Source organism: Lygodium microphyllum, chromosome 20 (genome assembly GCF_053477565.2).
Source record: "Lygodium microphyllum isolate KBCC chromosome 20, Lygodium_microphyllum_v1.1.10, whole genome shotgun sequence".
NCBI lineage: Eukaryota > Viridiplantae > Streptophyta > Polypodiopsida > Schizaeales > Lygodiaceae > Lygodium > Lygodium microphyllum.
The window spans coordinates 65,463,045-65,482,034 of NC_141154.1; the positions used below are offsets into that span (position 1 = coordinate 65,463,045).

At 39.4% G+C, this 18,990-nt stretch overlaps 1 protein-coding gene across 2 annotated transcripts in view; it reads left to right on the plus strand.

The window, feature by feature from the left end:
• Positions 1–13,463: 13,463 nt before the first annotated feature.
• LOC148018969 (ubiquitin-activating enzyme E1 1-like) overlaps positions 13,464–18,990 on the plus strand; it is a 33,567-nt gene continuing 28,040 nt past the window's right edge. The window contains exons 1-2 of one of the 2 annotated variants that reach the window (XM_087701476.1): positions 13,464–13,728; positions 14,249–14,520. In XM_087701476.1, coding sequence (XP_087557602.1) covers positions 13,694–13,728; positions 14,249–14,520 — 307 coding nt within the window. In that variant the 5' untranslated portion in view covers positions 13,464–13,693. The other variant, XM_087701477.1, reaches the window with a different exon arrangement.

Genomic DNA, 18,990 nt, shown 5'->3' on the forward strand with positions numbered 1-18,990 from the left:
TGGAGGCCATGGTAGAAATCAGAATATGCAGCAAACTCAAGAAAACTAGTCCTATGGAGGAGTACGTGGTAACTCTACAGGTAGGGGGAGCCAAAGAGGTCATGGTGGATAGCAAAGAGGCCAAAATACAAACAGTAATGTTGAATGCTACTACTGTGGTAAAATGGGTCATATGGCTAAAGACTGCTATAAAAAGCAGAATGACATTATGAATGGAAATTTGCAACAAGGGAATTATGCATCTTCTAGTAGACAGAGTGATGACAAAAATGAGCATTTGTTTATGGTGCAGCACATGAATAATTCTGTGACAAGTGCAGAAGAAAGCAACGATGTATGGTATGTTGACTCAGGTGCATCAAACCACATGACAGGTCATGCAGAATGGATGGAGGATGCAAGAAAAATGGAAATACCAGGATTTGTGGAGACTGATGATGATACTGCACATTCTATTGTGCAGATTGGAAAAATTCATTTGTCTATGCAGGATGGGAAAAAGAAATATCTGTCCGATGTATTTCATGTCCCGAATATCACCAAGAATCTGGTTTCTGTTGGTCAAATGGTTGAGCAGGGCTTGCAGGTCAGATTTAATCCTCATGGATGCTTTGTTGAGGATATGAAAAATAAAGGTCACTTGATAGCAAAAGGAAAGAAAAATGGCAGAATGTTTACGTTGAATGCAGACGTGCCTGAATTGAGTGCAGCAATGTTTGCACATGGGACCGGTGTAGTTGCAAATATTGATATCTGGCATAAACGCATTGGTCATATTAATGTACAGCGACTTAAATCAATGCAGGCCTAAAATATTGTTGCAGGATTGCCAAAATTCAAGGTTGCAGAAATGTATAAGGTATGTGAAGCCTGTCTGTTTGGAAAACAGGCAAGGAAACCATTTCCTAGACATGTTCAAGAAAGTAAAAAGCCATTGGAATTAATCCACTCTGATGTGTGGACTACTAAAGCTACATCTCTTGGAGGCTGTCATTATTTTGTCACTTTTATTGATGACTATAGCAGAAAAGTTTGGGTGTATTTTATGAAAAAGAAAAGTGAAGTTTTTGGGCATTTCAAAACTCTTAAAGCTATGGTTGAAAAAGAAACAGGCCTGCAAATAAAATGCCTAAGGTCAGATGGAGGGGGAGAGTACCTCTCAAATGAGTTTGCAAGGTTCCTGCAGGAGCATGGCATAAAGCAGCAATATTCATGCAGTCATACCCCACAACAAAATGGAATTGCAGAAAGGAAAAACAGGCATATTGAAGAGGTATCTCGTGCCATGCTCAATGAAAAAGACCTGCCAGATTTTTATTGGGCTGAGGCAGTTGCTACAGCAGTTTACATAATGAACAGGACTCCCACTGCAGCAATACATGGGGTGACTCCGAAGGAGAGGTATACTGGTAAGAAACCAGATATTTCTCATTTGAAAATTTTTGGTTGCATTGCCTATGTTCATGTGCCAGATGAGTTGAGATCCAAGTTGGATCCAAAAGTTGAGAAGTGCATCTTTATTGGTTACTCTTTGCAGCAGAAAGGGTATAGATGCTATAACCCTTCTACTCGTAAGTTTACAGTGAACAGAGATGTTGTTTTTGATGAGATGAGTAGCTGGTATAACCTAGTAAATGTGATTGATAATGTAGATGCACAAAATGGTAATGCTGCACAGAATTCACAGCAACAGTCACAAGATATCAGTGGACCTGGAGCATCCTCTAGCAGTGGTTCATATTCTTCACCATGGACATGCAGATTGAGATCAGGAGAATCTTCTCAAAGCAATGCATATAGTGGTATGCAGGTATCACGAAAAGGAAAAGAGAATGTAGATCAGCCCATGTTTGATGTGAATGCAGGTCACTCTTAGATGGATGGTGAATCCAGTGGCTCAGAACAGAGCATTGATGATGAGTTGAGTATTCCTTCTATTGTCACACCTGGAGTAAGGAAGACCAGGGATGTTTTGAGAGCACCTGGGAGTGAACCTACTTTGCGCAGGTCTACCAGAGCTAGGTATCCTGTGGATAGGCTGAAATATGATGGATTTACAGCCATTCACTATGCATATATGGTCAAAGTGATACAGGAACCAGAACCCACTTCTTTTGAGCAAGCCATGGGAAAAGAAAAATGGGAGAAAGCCATGGATGAAGAAATGGATGCCTTGGAAACAAATGCTACATGGGAATCTGTACCTTTGCCTAAAGGTAAGAATGTAATTGGTTGTAAGTGGGTTTATAAGGTGAAGCACAATGCAGATGGTTCTGTGAACAGATACAAGGCAAGATTAGTAGTCAAGGGGTATGCACAAACATATGGCATTGATTATGAAGAAACATTCAGTCCGGTTGCAAGGATGGCAACAGTAAGAGCAGTCATTGCTATGGCTGCATCAAAGGAATGGTCTTTACATCAGATGGATGTAAAGAATGCCTTCTTGCATGGTGATTTGCAAGAAGATGTCTATATGGAGCAGCCACCAGGTTATGTGCATGTTGTTCATCCTGATTTTGTTTGTAGGTTGAAGAAAGCATTGTATGGCTTGAAGCAAGCACCTAGAGCATGGTCTGACAAGATAGGACAATATCTTGTCACTATTGGCTTTCAGATTTGCAAGGCAGACTTCTCACTTTATGTGAGAAAAACAGAGAGATGTATTATTCTACTTGTCATTTATGTTGATGATTTGATTATGACAGGTGACAGTGATGAAGATATCCTTCATGTGAAAATGCTATTGAAGCAGAAGTTTGAGATGAAGGATTTGGGAGAGCTGCGTTATTTCTTGGGCATTGAGATGATTAGATCACCAAGTGGGATACAGCTCTTGCAGAGGCAGTATGGATTGGACATGCTGTCCAAATATGGGATGACAGGCTGTAAGCCTATTTCAATTCCTTTGGAGCAGAATGTGAAGCTGAGCGCAGATGCAGGTGAGCCTCTGGAAGACCCTACTATATACAGACGCATAATAGGAAGCTTGATTTATATGACTATTACCAGGCCAGATTTGAGCTATGCTGTTGGACTGGTAAGTTAGTTTATGCAGGCTCCAAGGAAACCGCATTTGGATGCGGCTAGACGCATACTCAGGTATGTGAAGTCCACATTGCAGTATGGACTATTTTATGAGACTGGGGTTCAGATACAGCTGCATGGATACACTGATGCTGATTGGGCTGGTAGTATTTCTGATAGACGATCTACCAGTGGATATGTGTTCTCTTTTGGGAGTGCTGCAGTCACTTGGAGCAGCAAGAAACAGCCTACAGTTGCCTTGTCGAGCACAGAGGCTGAGTACAGGGGTGCAGCAATGGCTGCATGTGAGGTAGCTTGGTTGCATAAGCTACTTTATGATATGCATCAGTCTACAGATGGGCCAGTTGTCATTTATTGTGACAACATGAGTAGTATACACTTGGCAAATAACCCAGTCTATCATGCTAGAACAAAGCACATTGAGGTGCATTATCACTATGTGCGGGAGAGGGTTTTACTAGGTCTTATTGATCTAGTTTATGTCAGCACAGAGGATCAGGTAGCTGACATATTTACGAAGGCATTGGGCGCAGAGAAGCTGCGCAAGTTCAGAGACCTGCTTGGTGTGCAGGAATTGGGATTGAGCTCGAGGGGGAGTGTTGAGATATCGAGCTCCACTCGTGATATGCCAGGGTGACCGTTGTGCATTTATGTCACCGACGTGTCAATTGCAGATGCGGTTGGTACACCGCCCATGAATAATAGCTAGATGACAGCTATCCTTATCTACTCTAGTTCATGGCTCAGTTAGTATGCCACCTTAGTTAGTTGAGTTTGGTTTGAGACCCATATATAGGGTTCTTCTATTTCTTTGTACTAGAGTTCTTTTTGGCTTACACAACTAAGAAGATGAAAACTGTTTTCAGCCTCCACCCTTGTGTGTATTCCCCCATTGTGCAAGCAAGAAAGCTACAAGTGAGACTCCTTCCTTCTCTCCCACAATCTTGACAACATTTACATTTTCCAAGGTGTGCTCTTGAACTACCCATGTTATGGGCACGGCAAGTGCTCTTCGAGAGCAAGGATATTGCTCTCACAACTTACAAGAGAAGAACTTGAAGGAGAAATTGAACTAGAACTTGATTGTGAGATAACTCAATTGCAAGAGAAAGCTCACAAGAGCATGGTTTGATTACAAGACAAGACAAGAATTGGAAGAAGACATACTTTGTAGAAGCCTCACAATTGGTGTTGGTAAGAATGAAGGGCTTGTACCCCATGACCCTTATTTATACTATAGCCTAGGGAAGTTAAGGGGAGCACATATCATTATAAGAGGATGCCACATGGCATGATATGCACATCGAAACATGGCATGACATATATGCTGACACAATGGATGATGCCATCAATAATGACATGAGAAATGATACATATATTTTCTAGAATGTTCTAGAAGCTTCTTAGAACTACGGGCCCTCCCACCTTACATATGAACCAAGGGTTGCCCTTGCTTGAGCATACATGACATTATCCCCCCTTTTAGCATTAAGTTCCACGAGGGTCGATGGTGTGTTTGTGAACAATCCTTGGCTTGGTTAGATTTAACAACTATTATAACATTGGCAATGTTATAATAATATATATGAAAATAAGATGATTTCATACTCTCTTTTTTGGACTTTCCTTATCTACTTGCCATATGATAGTGACTTATTATGCGTGGTGGTATCTGTAGCATTAGTTGCATTGTGCCTAGTAGATAAATTGTAGGGAAATCATGTGTCTTTGTGTTGTAGTAAGAATATTATTAGATATAGTTATGTAGATTAATTATTTGGAATGAAGCACATTTTAAGACAATTTTTTTTGGGTGCTTCACTAGTGCATAATTATTGTGTTTTTGAGTGCTCTCTAGCGTGGGATTATTATATACACACATGTGTAATTTATTTATTTGGTTGTAACCTTTGTGCAATGCCTAAAAGGCTAGAAAATATTTTTTTAATAACCTTATAATATTTTATTAAGTTGGAAATTGAGATATTATTAGACCAAAAGCATATCATCCATACGAAGAAAGCAATAGCCCAAAAATGATGCTTTTTCAATATATTTTGAGCACGAGAAAGTAATGCACACCTATATGAAAAATGCATAGGGGAGGTGCTCACCCATGCATGGGAGGAGATTGTATCTATTTCCTTTTCTTTATCTCTTTCTTATTCAATTTGTGTTTTCTTCTAATTTTGGTTAATAATCAATACCCATGCATGGGAGGAAATTGTATCTATTTTCTTGTCTTTATCTCTTTCTTATTCAATTTATGTTTTCTTCTAATTTTGGTTAATAATCAATTATTATATGGTGAAGGGCTACAATAAAAAGTAAGCAAGTCTTCATACATGGTATAATGTGTGTTGTAGAAACATATCTACCTAGCTAAACTAGATAGGTAATGTTTACTAATCACTTGGTTCGTTTCCCAAGTAGTATCATTTGGATCCTAAGAAACACACAAACTTAGCTAGTCAAGAAGGCTCTAAGTCTACCTCATAAGAGGAGCATTTGGCCTCTTCCCAATAGGATCAACCTGAAGGTTCTTACTAATACTCTAATTCTCTATTCAATAATCTAGTGTCTAACCAAGAAAGATCACTTACAATCCATCATGCTGAGAAGTAAGCTAGCATTGCACCTAGTTCAAAGAGAGTGAGAGATGAGAGGGATCTAAGCATCAAACCCTCTACCAATAGATATAATCTCACTCTAGTCCCCCTAAAATAGTGTTGAGTGAAGATTTTAGGACACAACTTTAATAAAGTCAATGTTCAACCATAATCTTAACCAAGTTGAGTTACTCTTTCAAAAGATATGTTTACCTGCTTCCCATGCATACACCCAAAACATCCTTAGTTTTCTAATAGGACCCTAGTATAAATAGTATTCATTCCATTAAAACAAATGCTTTCTTCACTACTTGAAGATTCCTTACAAGTTGAAAGTCCTTGTGTTTAAAGAAACACTCTTTACATGTATTGCACAATGCTAAGCATTACTCACTAAGTCCATCAAAAAATCCTCTATAACCCCCTGTAGAGTGTAAAGATATTCTTTTGTGAAGCAATTGAGTCTATCTTGCTCCTATGGTGAAAACCACATCCTACTTTTTTTTCAGTAGAGGTATTGCATAATCTTGTGAAAAAGTCTTGAGAAGCTAAACTTTGGAATCATGAGATCAAAAGAGCATTGGTATTTCTTAAAGTTTGTTAGGGCCACTATACCTAGCCTCCACTTGCAATTCTTGTGGGCATCTTGAGGAGGAGGGTCTCTCAAAGGGTGGCTTGAGAAAGTTGCGCTAGGTTGAGAAGGAAGTGGTTTGCTAGTAGGCTAAGAAGTAGTATTATCAAAGAGTCAATGGATGCTCTAATGAGATACATACAATATGGGGCTTTGAGTGAAAGCTTCTTTGTGACTATGTTAACCCTGGTGCCACAAAGAGAGCGAAAAGAAAGCAAAAGAAAATCTAAAAGATACATAACAAAGCGGAAAAGGGCAGCCCAACAAAAAGTAGGAGGAAAAGGGTCAAAAGTGCAAGAAGCAAACTTAAAAGCCCAAGGGAAGTGCAAAAAGAGAAATGCACATTTTAAATATAAAAGTGCGCCCTATCCTTGTCTTATATGTGGCCAAAACTAGCTCTCCTTTTCTTCTTCTTCTTCTTCTTCTTCTTCTTCTTCTTCTTCTTCTTCTTCTTCTTCTTGCTTGTGCTTGTGCTTGAGAGAGGGAGTGAGTGTGTGAGGGTGAGGGACCATGGTGGAGAAGCTCTCCATGTTCTCCTCTCTTCTCTTGTCTCTCACACCACAATGGAGCTTGGAGCTTGGAGCTTGGAGCTTGAGGATCAAGCTTGCATCTTGGATTGTGGAGCTATCGGAGAGCTCATGGGAGGAGCCAACTCGATCGGGTATGAAGCTAAGATCACTACACTTATAGGTGTGAGAATGCGCACAACTATGTGAGAGGTAGCCATTGCACTTGCCTTGAAGCACTTGAAACAATAAGCGGTCCATGGGTTTTGGTGGTTGAGTGAGAGCTCCCACATTTTGGTTTTGTTTTTCTGGGACAAAAGGATTCAAGCTTTGAGTTGCACACTCTAAATCGAGCATTGGCATAGGGTTTGCCCCGAACCGGTGCTTGAGATAGGTAGGAAGTGAGGGAGTTAGAGGGCATTCAATCTCTTTTGCAAGTAAGTTTTTGGTTTTTTAAGGTTTAGGCAAGTAGATTGGATTAGTTAAGTGTTTACTTATGATTTGGATGCATTTAGGTGGGAAAACTCAAGAAAAATAGGGAACATACAGTATGATTACTACTACAAAACAAGGTGAAACGGGGAGAAAAAGGGGCTTCAAGGCATTAATGCAGGCAAGAGAGAAGGAGGGGAGTGGAAGACTAAAGGACAAGGGGTTTAAGAGGTAGAGAGAGCAAAGGGGAGCTCATTTTTGCACTCAAGGTTGAGAGAGAGAGAGAGAGCTAGACAAGTTTGTTGTAGGGTAGTAGGGAGGCAAGGAGAGCTTTGATTCGTGTGATTGGATGTATTCATGAGCTATAGGTGAGTTGATTTGATTGCTAACTCCTTGTTGTTTGATCCTGGAGTGTGCCAGAGGCTGGAAGGAAGCATCGAGAGCATAGAGCCAAAAATTTGCAAGTCTACGCTTGACATCCCCATCACATTTAGACTATTCGGTTGCCCAAAAGTTGTTTGATTTTCATAATTAAACGTGTTGGATCATCCAGTCAAACAAACCTTGGCTAGCCCAAAAATCGGACGGCTTTGACCATTCAACTCAGACAAATTGGACTTGGACAATCCAGAATCAGATAGCCTAGAATCAAACGTCCGATTTGGGAATCGGACCGAAACCTGCAAATTGGACAGGAGAGCACAATATTAGTTTTGGCAAATTTAGTCTTTCCCATACCCTGTGGGGGCCAAATCCTAGCTATAGGACACCCAATAGGTCCCCAGGGTGATTAGATAGGGCAATAGAGCCAACTGACTCTAGGATTGATACCCGACAATCTAGGAGTGACTACACTCACTGACCATGCCCCAAGTGCCAGATGATGTTTCTAGTCCACTAAAGCTCTGTGGTTCTTACTTTTCTTTCTACACATAACTATCATGATCATGATCATCATCCAATGCATCACCAATAGATGCATATTAACTACTCATCTCATTAAAAATAACATCCCTCCTCACTTTGAACTTACTTGTGACAGGGTTATAATAACAATACTCTTTTTTCTCTAAAGAGTATATGATGAAAATACATTTTTCAACCTTTGGATCAAGCTTCTTTTGCAGCTCATTTGGCACATGAGCATATGCAATACAACCAAATACTTTCAAGTGTGACTTCTGCAATTTGTCTATTTTTTCTTTTTGCAACTCCATTTTGTTGTGGGGTATACCTGTAAGTAAATCGTCTCTTTATTCCATGAGACCTCAAGAAGTCACTAAACTCATTAGAGAGGTACTCTCCCCCTCCATCTAACCTCAAGCACTTAACTTCAAGCTTGTTTATATTTCAACAATAGTCTTGAAAGCTTTGAAGTACTCAAACATACCACTCTTTTCCTTTATGAAATATACCCACAACTTTCTTGAACAATCATTAGTAAATGTGACAAAATGTTTGCTACTACCAAGAGATATGTTCTATGTAGGTCCCTAAACATATGTATGCATAACATCAAGTATATTCCTACTAACATCTCTATCATGCAAAAAAGGTTGTCTTGGCTACTTACCAATGTGACATGTTTCACACACTTTATGAAATTTTGCAACTCTAAATGTAGGCAACCTTATAACAAACCCTTCGAACTACATTAATTTAAGCATTTGCATATTTGCATATCCAATATGCTTGTGCCATATTTCAATGTATGCAACCAACTCCGCTTTGCCTTTAGCATACATAGCAGCATTCATAGTAGGAATTCTAGTATCTAAGGTGAATATGTAGCCAAATCTACTTCCTTTTGTGACTAACCTACACTTATCATTAAAATCTTCCACAAAGCAATCTTTTTCATAAAATCAAACTTGCAATCCTTGCTCTACCATTTGACCAACATATACTAAATTTTTTGTAATTGATGACACATGTAATACATCTAATAGACTCTCTGTTTGACCATTATGTAAGGACAAAGAAAGTTTTCCAATATGTGAGATTGGGTGATATGAATTATCACCCATCTTTATATAACTTGGATTTTGTAAATCTTGCATCTCTCCAAACCATTCAGCATGATTGGTCATATGATTAGATGCACTTGAATTAACATACCATACATCATCATGTGTTCTCTTTCTTGTAACAACATTCAAAATATGCTGGTAACAAACAAATGCTCATTTTTGTCTTCATTTTGTCATAAAGAATATACATAGTTTTCTTGCTACAATTTATCACTATAGATATCATCTTTCTTAGCATAACAATGGGTTGTAATATGACTTGTTTTGCCACGATAATGACAAACAATAATAGAATTGCTAGAACCTCTATTTTGTCATCCACCTCTTTCTCTAGAGCTTCCCTCATCTCTAAAGTTTCCACGGCCTTCTAAATCTTGTATTTTACCAGACTATTGGTTTAACCTGTTTTATTGGTTATCACTACATGTCCCATACCAGGACCTCTTGAAGAGGATATGCCAAGTCCCCTTCCTAAACTTGAGTAAAATGCTTGGACCGGTTTACCACTTGTTTCAATATAATTCACCCTACACTTTGATCTTTTTAGTGATCATGAGAGAGACCAACTCATAAAAAACTAGAAATGGCTCTTGTACATATGTAAAAGCGACAAAAGATTTCCAGGCCTTCTCATTATTAAGGCCACCCAAAGTAGATGAAAATAAATCATTATCATCAAGCATTGCATTAATAACTGCGAAGGCATTTGCAATGCTTCTCACCTTCAACACATACTTGTTTATAAACATCTTTCCTTTCTTCAATGTATTTAACTCTTGCTTAAGTTGAATCTTTCGTGCCTTTGTGTTTATTGAAAACATATTCTCAAAGATTGTCTAAGGTGCATGTGAAGTTTTTGCATTTCTCATATGTCCCAATAGCCAATACATAACTTTTTTGTCTTTTGCATTTCATTCTTTCTATGCCTTTAATTCTTTTGCAGTTGTGTAGGATTACTTAGCTCTGGCTTCTTCTCTTTACTTGAAACAAACTCATAAAGGCATTTTCCAATAAGGAAGTTTGTCACAAGAAACTTTCATTATGAGTTATTGTCTAGCTTCTCAAGGATGGGGCTTCCATTGTTCTTTGCCATTGTCACAAAATTGATACAAAACAATAAGCAAGTCTTCTACAATCTTTCACTACAAGTGCATAGCAATAAACCAAGCTGTCTTTCACTACAAGTGCATAGCAATAAACCAAGCTGTCTTTTTCATTGACTACTCAACAACGTATGTAATTTGCAACCTATTAGCATATAATAACTTGTGTTTTCTTTTTATCAAAAGTCTCAAAACTTACAGATTTGAAATTTGTAACCTGTGCACTCACTTTCGGTTGACACAACCAAAATCATAATATACCTTGAAACTATTGTCAACAACCTTGCAGGTCTAAAACGGGGCTCAAAATGACCTTTGATGGCCAAAAAAGTAGCCGCCAACTCCAAAGGACTAATTTATAGAACATACAGTGCTCTGCTCATATACAAAATCTCATAGTAATATGAGATTTTTGCTTTGTCCTACTTTGATGCTTCCACGGGTACTATCCAAGAGAAGAAGTGGAAGAACAGGAGAGCTTCTTACTTGTTGCTTGCTTGCTCAAAGCCTTGCTTCTTCTCCTTCACTTCAACCTTCAAAACCAGCCTTTCTCAATGGTGTTGCTCTGATACCATGCCAAGAATCGTGTGGTAGGTGAACTTGCTTGAGCTGTTGTGCCAAACATATATCATACACACAAGAGGAAGCTCACTCAAGAATACATGAAGAGAGATGGAAGCCAAAACATTTTCTTTCTAGTTTCTTCTTCTTCTTTCACACACAATATACTATACACAAAGTATAGATAAGATACAACATAAAGAAAAATAGCATATTAAGTCAAACAATGCATAACTAGCTACACTAATAAATTGTCGTTATAGCTATGCCAGCTGTAGAGGCAGGTGTAGCAAATTAAATATAATAAGTGATAAGTCGGTGGCCATGTGAGGATTGTAATGACTATCAACATACTAAGTGTAGACATGCAGACCCATCTAACCAGGCAGTCCATCATCAATGTCCGTACATGTTGAGTTGCCATCTCAACACATGGGAGGGAGCTTGACACTCAAATTTACGATGAATGTTCATTATAGTTATGGTATTAAAATATAATAATATAATAATAGTCAAAATTGCTCGGCCAAATCAATACTTCATGTTCCATGGGTTGAGACTTGTGCTCGTCATCACTTTACAAGTCCAGCTTCTCTTTTGGCTTTTTGGATCTTTCCTTCACAAATTCTTTTTCTTTGGTTTTTTTAACCTTGTGCTTTAAAGTGTAATGATAATCTATTTAATGCATTTATTATCGTATATTGGGCAAGTCTAAGAATATATTTTTTAAACATAATTGCTTATGGGATCACGTCTCATATGTCCCTTTCTACATTCTCTACTATCTTTCACTAACAAAATTCAAGGGCTTGCCATGTCCCAAGCTAAAACACATGAGCTTCTAATTTAACATATCTCAAGAAATGAGATTTTCAAATTGTAAAAAATTAGTGTCTTGTATTTTGACATTGCATATCATGTTTTACTTAAGAGAAAGCTCAAATGGCATGTTTCCATTGATTTGAGTGATCGAATGATAGTATTTGGACCTTGGACTTGAAGGATGACACATTTGAAACACAATTCCAAGTACATTTGTTGGACTATATTTGAACCTTGGAACTCAAAGGATGACAATTTTGAAATACAATTCCAAGTGCATTCATTAACAAAAGCCACTCGGTGTAGAAATCATTTTCCTTAAGCTACACTACGTCATGTACTCATGTGATGACACTCATGGTGTAACACTTTTGCAAACACTAGTGGAAGCCAAAAGTGTAGCATCCATGATTTAGATACAACACGATTGTGACGGGGGAGGAGTTATCTTCACATGATGCAATTCCCTTCCTTTTTTGGAGATGTAAGTTCAAGTTTGTTCCACGGTTGGACCCTCTATGACAAAAAAGGATCCGCACAATTTTGAAATATACGCTTCAAATTTTTACATGTGAAATATGAAGTGAGACATTTGGGTCTTGTAGATTTTTGCATGGTGTAGCACTTTAACATGTATTTTGTTTGAAAATTATGGCTAGGCCTATTATACACATAAGTGACAATGTTCCTTTACAAACAAGTTACCCTAATGACCATTGAGGATAAACTTTTTCATTTTATTGTAAATGACCTTACAACATCAGTTTTGAGGATGTAGCATTGTTGCTAGAGATAATAAATTCCACAAAGTTGGGTATTTCACACCCTCTCTTTATAAGTTGAGCTAGAAGTAGATATTGACATTGATGAATCAAATTGTGTGTAAAGACATGATCTCTAGATGCATAATTAAACCATGAAATAAAAGTGAGGATGCTCGGGGGAAGTGGCAATTCACTTGGCAAGATTTGATAGTTGATAGACCCATGGAGATATTCACAACAGACACTTCTAATGCTATGCTATTGTTGCTAGAGAGAATACAATCCATTACATTAGGCAATGCACACATGCTCTTTTTGGCTTGATCTAGGTGTGGATATTTGACACGAATGAACCAAATTGTGTGCAAAAGTGTGTTGCTCGGGGGATACATAAAATTTGAAAATGGGATTATGGGAGTGAAGATGTCCATGGGAAAGCAAGAATTCGCTCTAGAGATATTCATGACAAACATTGCACCCTTGAAAGCACCAACGCTTTGCACACAAAGAGGTGCATGCATTGGACATTAGTTTTGGTGGTCTTAGTTTGCATTCAATGAGCGTGCGTATAAGGCCCATTTCACACTTTAACGGATAGAGAAGTTTACATGTAGTTGTCCGTTTGCGTAAGGTCTCATACTTAGTTTCTTAACAAACATTTGACATAATATTTCACAAAGTTTTTGTTGGCTAAGTGGTAAACATGTTGTTGAAAGCGAGTTTAATCACTTGTTTTGTTCACCATACAACGGCATCCAAATTTTCCACCTGAAGACAACTTTTTGCAGTTGAGCGACGAATCAAGGTTTGCTAATTCGCATGACATCCTTCTTAGACGCATCTGACAGGGGGTGTCTGAAAGGGGCCAAAGGTGTGTGCATAGGTCCAGCCTCGCTAGTTGTTACTAGACCTTGTGTTAGTCTTGGAAGTCTAGTGAACATACACCGTAGTGCTATCCACGCGTGACCTTGAGCCTCTTTTACCATCTCCGTATGTTGACAGACTTCCCGTAAGCGTTACACATGTTGACGACAGAACGCATATGCATCGTCGCCATCTCCATTTCGCCTTCCTTTAGCTCCATTCCCAATCAGCTTTTTCACCAGATCCATCTCATCTGTTCAGCTCCTTAAACCTCTGAGATCACCTCTCTTTCTTGTCGTCTCGGTTGATAGCCATCTCCACACATGCTGATCTTCGGGGTTTTGGCCGTCCTCTTGTTGTAAGTTGATGCTCTACATCCACTTCCTTTGTATTTCAGTTGCAGATTCTCCGATCGCACGAAAGAAGTTCAGGCATGCTTGGGTGCCTTTTTTTGATATTCTGAACTTGCAGGCTTGTGAGTGTTCTCATTGTCCTTGTAGTGCTTTTAAGGGAGGAAGATATCGCTCTCCCCTTTAAACCGTTTTTGCAACGCTTGTTGAGAATCACTGCAGGTGGTTTTAAGAGAGGAACAATTCATTTTCCCTTTGAACTGTTTGCAAGAGTGATTGCAGATGTGTGAGTGATCCTATTGTGTTTTTATTGTCTCTGAGAGAGGAACAATTCCTTACCCTTTGAATTTGGTTGTAAGACTTATTGCGAATTATTACAGATGTGTGAGCGATCCTCATTGTATTTGTTGCGTTTAAGAAAGAAACAATTTATCCTCCCTTTAAATTGTATGTTTGATTAATTGAGAATGGTTAAGATCACAGGATGTGCACTGGTTTATAATATGAGCGCCTGTAATCGCTGTGCAGTTTCTTCCTCTACAGTCTTCCTAAGAAAAGAGCTGCCAAGAAAGAGCTGGGGAATGCCACGAGACAATCACAGTCTGAGCACACCGGAGTAGTTGCTGCAGCAGGCACGGACATCCAAGATGTGATGGCTGAGGGTACTCTGTCTACAGAGACAGAGATTGATGAAGATCTTCATAGTCGCCAGCTGGCTGTTTATGGGAGAGAAACCATGCGTCGCCTCTTTGGTGCAAATGTGCTGATTTCCGGTCTGAAAGGCCTGGGTGTTGAAATAGGTATGAGAGGGTCACATTCAGGTTCTTGGCAAGTTCAGTTATGTTGATGATTAACACAGGACCTGTTCTTGCAAGGGTCTGGCTCCTAGACCAGTTCTGCACAAGTCTTAATGGTGACAACCCAAGGAGAGAGGAAGCATTTCAGTGTTTTTGTTTTAAATAAAAAGTGCTCTTCTCGATGTGGGAGAGGGCGAGTTAAAATGATTAAAGTGGTTCCTGACTTTGAGTTGGCCAAAAGCTGCTTTGTATTCTTGGTTGCACTTGTAATAAATTCCCTTAGTCTGCATGCAAAGAGGCAACTAGTTTCGCAACCAGCTTCCAGCAAATGGCCCTTGTGCCCTAAGCTGCTTTTGGCTTCATCCAAGACTGGTTTGAAAACGGGGCTTCATAAAAACAGCACTGTAGCTTTCACAAATGTATGGTACTGTGCTTAAAAAACATATACACATGCAAATGCTACTATTTTCAGAAGAAACGAAAAGTATGAAAATTAGCCTAGGTCATTGGTGCTGTACACATCACTCTAGAGGTGTGTCATGAAGAAGTGAGAAGTTGGAGACTAAAAGTGAGAGATTGGGACATTGAGTAGATTTTGTGATGAAAATTTTAGCCTTCACTTTTAGTTGGACCAGCAAGCTGGATATGGAGAGAGGTTTGATTTAAACCAAGGGATGAGGCTGTGGGTGCATGTTGTAAATAAATGCTAGGGCATACAATATAAATGCAAAATGTACAACAACAGTGGGACGCAATTTGAAGAACACAATATAAATACAAAATGTACAACAACAGTGGCACTTCACCACCCTTTCCATCAGCCTCTCAAATGGGGGGGTATCTATCCTTGCTTATGTTGCATTGCCACATCCACACACACTCCATGGGTCACTTCTATGCAGGCATGTTGGTTGCCCAGTGGCCTATCAAGACTTTAGAGGCAAAGGTTATCTTACCTCCGGAGCCCAAAGGTTTACCCAAGAGAGGCCAATGCATCGGACATCTTTAGTTGCCAAGTGGCATGGTAGGACTTACAAAGGGGATGAAACTGCTTTGAACTATTTTTTTTCTTTTATTTTTTTGGTAAAGAAATTGTCCCCATGGGGGAAAATAAGGGATGGTCAGATCCAACATTACAAAATTGAAAGACTACCCCAGCCACCTATCTAGGATATTGGTGACAAGGAAAATATAAAGGTATGTGCCATATGCTATCGTAGGAGGAGCTGCCATATGGACTGCCATGTGAGCTACTATGAATATGGTGGATCCAATTTGACCACTCTTTGATGAAGAAAATAGGATAAATGTGCATAGATGCATGTTTGCACGAACACAATGCTAATACATGGGGTAATGCAAGGAACAATGCAAAGTGTTATGCTTAAAAAAATGCAATATAGCCTCGCATGGGTAATGTTGACTTGTTAGAAGCACTCTTTCACAATCATGATCATCAAGATACAAATGGATGATGATGGACTAAGATCTTGTAAGTATTGAGACAAGAATACAACCCCCTCTCACCACTGGATAGTAGAAGGAAAATTAAGCACCCCCACTTATCCCAAGATGTCGATGTAGATGTGGGGAAAAAGGAGTAGCACCCGAAGAAGAAGAGAGAGATGCATAGCCAACTAAAAACTTGTGAAATAAATGGCCTCCTAAGTAGCCTCAAGGAAGGCTAAAACTCGGCCTTGGGAGAAGAAGACTCCATGTTTAACTGGAGTGTGAAGCTCCACCAAAGATATACAACCAAGATAAGAAGTGTTGAATGATCGATGTCTCTGCTCCAATCAAATCGATAGATTTTGTAAAATGCAATAAGAGACTATAAAACATGTATACCTCAATGAAAAAGTTATATTGAGCGATCTATTTTTTGAAGGGATTTCTACTACCAATAGGTAGGGATGCGAAAGATGTAGGAAAGTAAGAGTATCCTTGCGTGTATGTCCCCAAGGATAAACATGCACCACCGGTGCACCTCCACCATTTGGTTGTGCAAAAGCAAAGGACCTATAGTGAAAGGATGTGCCTATGTTTGAAGACCCCCCCAGTCTGGTGTGTGATTGAACATGTGGGATGGTGAAAGATGATGTGAAAACAATATAAATGAAGCTATGGAAGTAGCAAAAGAGAAAGGTGGGATGAGTGGGATTGAAAATTGAGGTGTAAATGGAAAAAAGAAAAAAGAAAATGAAAGACTTTGTGGAAATTGAAATGGCGATGGAGAAACAACACATTAAATTGACTTGGAGATACAAAACTTGAAGAAAAACTAGGAGGATTGCTTGATTTGTTCTTATAAGCCCCTCTTCTTGAGACAAGAATTTGTCATCTTCAGGACTTTGATTGGTATGGATAGATAGAAGAGTATCTTCCCTTTAATTATTACTAAAATCCTACATGGAAGTAAGAACTAGAGAAGTGGAAATAGAAATGTAAACTTGTATATTTGACAAGGAGTAGAAGTAGAGAATAAAGGTCTATACTACTCTGTGTCTCTTTCTCCAATCGGGTGGCCAATCCCAATTGGAAGTTCTGTTGAATGTGCAAGATCTTTAGATTTGACATTTGTATATAGAATCTAAAGGGAGATAATCAAATTTACCTTCAATAGCTTGTTGGGCTCAATGCATAAGAATCAAATCATATTCAGTCTGTGAGATCTCGTATGGTTGGTAAGAACATGGTAGTTAGATGTTTCAACTTTCTCCTTCTATGTTATCTTTTTGGTTCCCGAAAAAGGTTGTTTAGGAGATTGAATGTGGTGAGGAAGAGTTTGAAGCCATCTTCTCGTAAGAGTTCTTTGTCTCTAATGTTGAACTTTTAGATCACGGCTAAGGTTTCTTGAGAGAGTACCAAGCTTTGATACCATGTAAAAAATATGGTGCTCAATGCAGTAAACACACTATGCAAGCATGAATAAAAAACCTTGGACTCCCATGTCTCAAAATGGACTGGGGCAGAGATGAGCTGGGGAGTGTGTCATACTCTCAACGGACCTTGAAACATGAGCCTTGTTCCATATAGTGACTAGTGTTGGAAAATAGGTCAAATGATGTATGTTGCATGATGAGGAGACCTGTATCCCATAAGCATAGCGAGGAGAGTGGAGAAGCTGGAAAAGCTATAAAAGCATGTACTTGGTTCATCTTTCAATGCAATGCTGTTGAGAAACCCTTCTCCCTTCACCCGTAGTTTGCATTTTGGCATTTTTGCATTTTGCGTTTAGGGTTTGCAGCCCCCAAAAGGAGCGCCATCCTAGACTGAGTGTGCCTATTTATAGGCCACTCTCTCATTCATTCCTCGCGGCTGATTCATTCAATCCGTTACCTCTTCTCTCCAGCCTCTCCACCGCCCTCACACCCCTTCAGGAGGACATTGAGGTTCGTGGTTCGTGGCTGTCTTTATCATTTTCCTTATGCTACGACACTCTTGTTCCCTTGTATCACATTCACTCCATGATTTAGAATTTCATCATTCCATTCATCAGAGTTTCTTCTCTCTTCTCTTCTCTTCTTCATGTTTGCCGAGTTCACTCCGTGTTTCTCTCTGCAAACCCTACTGTCTCGCTGGTACGTTATCTTTTGACATGGTATTAGAGCTGGATCTGCTCAAACAGCGGCAAAGATCCTCCACTCCAGTGAAGGCAAAGACCGGTGGCAGGTTCGGCATTCACTTCTCTTCTTCTTCCGTTGCATCAAATTCTCGTTTTTGCAGGTTTCAGGTGTTTTCAGCTTGCTGCCTACACCCCTTTCATGGAGGACATTGCAGTCTCAACTGTCCCTTGCTGTCATCTATAGTCTAGTGCACGTTTCCAGCCTTCCGCCCGCAGTTTGCAGCTATTTACAGTAGAGCGACTGTTGCTGATCACTCACCATTCAGAAAACAATCTCGTTTTTGCAAATTTTAGGTATTTCAGCTTGCTGCCCACACCCCGGACGCGAAGGACATCGTGGTCCAAGCTGGCCGTTGCTGTCTATAATAGTCTGGCGCCTGTTTCCAGCCGACCACACATTGTTCAGAGCTAATTTCATCATGCTGATTGCTACTGCTGGTTTTTCTTGCGTTTTTAGTCTCTCTCTCTCCTCCTCATCAGAGAAGACAAGACCGGTGGCGGGTTCGGCATCAACATTTGATATCTCTATCATTTTTGAGACCAGCCTTCCTTCTTGGAATGGGTGGTGATAACCTGATTTAAGAGTTAATTATAGCAATAAATAAATGCATATAAAATGAAATACACACTTTACCATAACATTCTTGGACAGTAGACACCTTGTTGGCCCTAAAATTGGTGCCCCTTGCGATATTTCTTTAGCTTTCATTCAATTGGAAGGAGTACAACTCGAGATTCTTCAATCTCCTCCTGCTAACCCATTGCTCTTGCTGTCATAAATGACCAGCACGCCTTTTGGGTCATTTGCCCCTTGATTCACCGAGGATTTCTTCTCCAATTTAACCCTT